This window comes from Crocuta crocuta, unplaced genomic scaffold (genome assembly GCF_008692635.1).
Source record: "Crocuta crocuta isolate KB4526 unplaced genomic scaffold, BGI_CrCroc_1.0 scaffold334, whole genome shotgun sequence".
NCBI lineage: Eukaryota > Metazoa > Chordata > Mammalia > Carnivora > Hyaenidae > Crocuta > Crocuta crocuta.
The window spans coordinates 3,148,397-3,150,634 of NW_027533260.1; the positions used below are offsets into that span (position 1 = coordinate 3,148,397).

At 65.8% G+C, this 2,238-nt stretch overlaps 1 protein-coding gene across 1 annotated transcript in view; it reads left to right on the forward strand.

Moving 5' to 3' along the window:
- Nucleotides 1–2,238, forward strand: part of ODAD1 (outer dynein arm docking complex subunit 1) — a 23,623-nt gene that overhangs the window by 20,125 nt on the left and 1,260 nt on the right. The window contains exons 10-14 of the mRNA XM_077747313.1: nucleotides 55–191; nucleotides 751–833; nucleotides 961–1,132; nucleotides 1,832–1,837; nucleotides 2,042–2,211. Coding sequence (XP_077603439.1) covers nucleotides 55–191; nucleotides 751–833; nucleotides 961–1,132; nucleotides 1,832–1,837; nucleotides 2,042–2,211 — 568 coding nt within the window. The remainder of the gene's footprint in view (nucleotides 1–54; nucleotides 192–750; nucleotides 834–960; nucleotides 1,133–1,831; nucleotides 1,838–2,041; nucleotides 2,212–2,238) is intronic.

A 2,238-nucleotide genomic window follows, 5' to 3' on the forward strand; every position in this document is an offset into this window, starting at 1 on the left:
TCTCTCCGCATCCAGGCCCCTCCGGCGACCTCACGGCCCCACCCCCGCCCCCCCAGCCCGGGAGGTGGCCGAAGGCCTCCGGAAGACGTCCCAGGAGAAGCTGGTGCTGCGCTGCGAAGATGCCATGAACAAGCTGTTCCAGCTGACGGGGGAGAGCGACCCGGACCTGCTAGTGGAGAAGTACCTGGAGAGTGAGCAAGGGCCGAGGGACANCGCTTGGGCCCCGGGGCCTCCTGCACGTACGCTCCTCGCCCGGCCCCGCGCGCCCCAGTCTGTCTCCCTCCCGTGTCTGTTGCTTCTGTTTGTCCCCCTTGGGCTGCAGCGCTCAGTCCCCTCGCTGTGTCTTATTTCCGTTTTTCAAAGTTTGTTTCCGGGCGTGTCTGTCTCCCCGCCCCCCATTCCTGGGCCCGGTGGCCACTCTGCACATCTTCCCTCCACCTCTGGGTCTCTCCCTCCGGGTGCCTTTTGCTGTCGACCCCCGGGGCCTGGGCTGGCGCGCGCGCTCTCTCTCTCTCTCTGCATCTCTCGGCATTCCTGGGTCTCCCTCTTCACTTTGTTGCCGTCTGTCTTACTCTGACTCGCTCTGCCTTCCTCAGTGTCCCCTCTGGCTCTCCCGGCCTGCACCCCCCGCCTCCACCTCCCTCGGTCTCTGCGTCTGTCTCTGTGCCGTCTCCCCGCGCGTCTCCTTCCCCGTCCCGCGGGCCGCTCGGCCTCCGGCGCGCTGGACCCGCCCCTCCCGCCTCTCCGCAGCCGAGGAGCGCAACTTCGCCGAGTTCACCTTCATCAACGAGCAGAACTCGGAACTGGAGCACCTGCAGGAGGAGATCAAGCAGGTGAGTGAGGCCCCCCTTCCCCCTCCCTTCATCCCTCCCTTCCCCCCTCTCCCACCCTTCTCTCCTGCGCGCGAGGCGGCCGCCCCCTCCCCCCAGCTGCCCCCGGACGTGCGTTTCCGCCCGGCAGCTGCGGGAGACCTTGGCGGACACCCGCACCAGGGAGGAAAACCTTCGCGAGCAGCGAGAGCAGCAGCGCAGCGCCCTGCAGCAGCAAACGGAGGAGGTGCGCGCGGAGGCCGACGAGGTGGAGGCCCGCTTCCAGGACCTTCGGGNCCTGGAAGCAGAGATGCGGAGGCTGTGTTTGACGAAGGGTATTTAACTGAAGAGCTGGGGAGGGGGTGCTCCCAGCACGTGGGGCTGAAGCCTGGAGGTGCTCCCAGGAATGTAGGCTCTTTAGAGAGGGGATGTGAGGGCGTGGGTGTGAGGTGCAGGGTGGCGGATCCTGAAGAGGTGCCAGGTTGGGGCACTGGGGAGCCACGGGAGGCCATGGATGGGGGAGCAGGGGGGAGGAGGGAGAGGAGGGGAGGGAGCCCAGAAGTTTCAGACGGATGGGCTGTGGGGGGAGGTGGGGTTGAAGCGCCCGGGGTCTGGCCTGGTGGGGGTAAGGCTCCTCTATGAGTCAGGGAACTTGGGAGGAGTGAGTTTGGGGATGCCCCCCCCCCCCGAACTCAGTGTGCGCAGCGTGGCGAGGGACCCCGGGGACAAGAGGGAGAGATGCGGTGTGACGAGGTTTGTGATGCGAGATTTGTGCCAAGGTCACGGGCGCCTCCTGATTAACAATAACCAGTCACAAGCGAACAATAACTAGATACAAGCAGGCCGGGAAGCAGCCGGCCGCGACAGCCATTGGTCACGACAGTGACCCAGCCAGAGGCAGTGGGTAATCCAGTCGGTGCAGCCTCAGCGGCGGATCTCCTCCTGGGGGGGCTCCTGAAGTGGGGGGGTCACCAGGCGGGATGGGAGTCGGTGTTTCCGAGCCTCGTGAAGAAGTCTTTCAGTAGCTGGTGCCTTTGGCGCTTTCCCCTTGACCTCCCTCACGTTTTGAACCTCTGTGGTTCCTTCTGAGCCCGGTGGCCAGGCCCCCACAGTGTCGCCTTGGTGCCCTCTCTGAGCTCCAGCAAGTCGCTTTCCATCCCGGAGCCTGGCTTGGTGTCTCCCGTGGCTCAGGGGGCGCTGCCTCCGTGACGGCCTGTCCCCTCCGACCCCAGACATCCAGCAGCTCTTCACCAGGGCCCAGTGTGACAACACCCTCATCAAGGACCTCCTGGGGGTCAAGACCCACATGCGAGACCGCGACATCGGCCTCTTCCTGGGCCTCATCGAGAAGCGGCTGGTGGAGCTCCTGACGGTGCAGGCCTACGCAGAGGTGCGGCTGGAGGTGCGGCTGGAGGTGCGGCGGGCACTA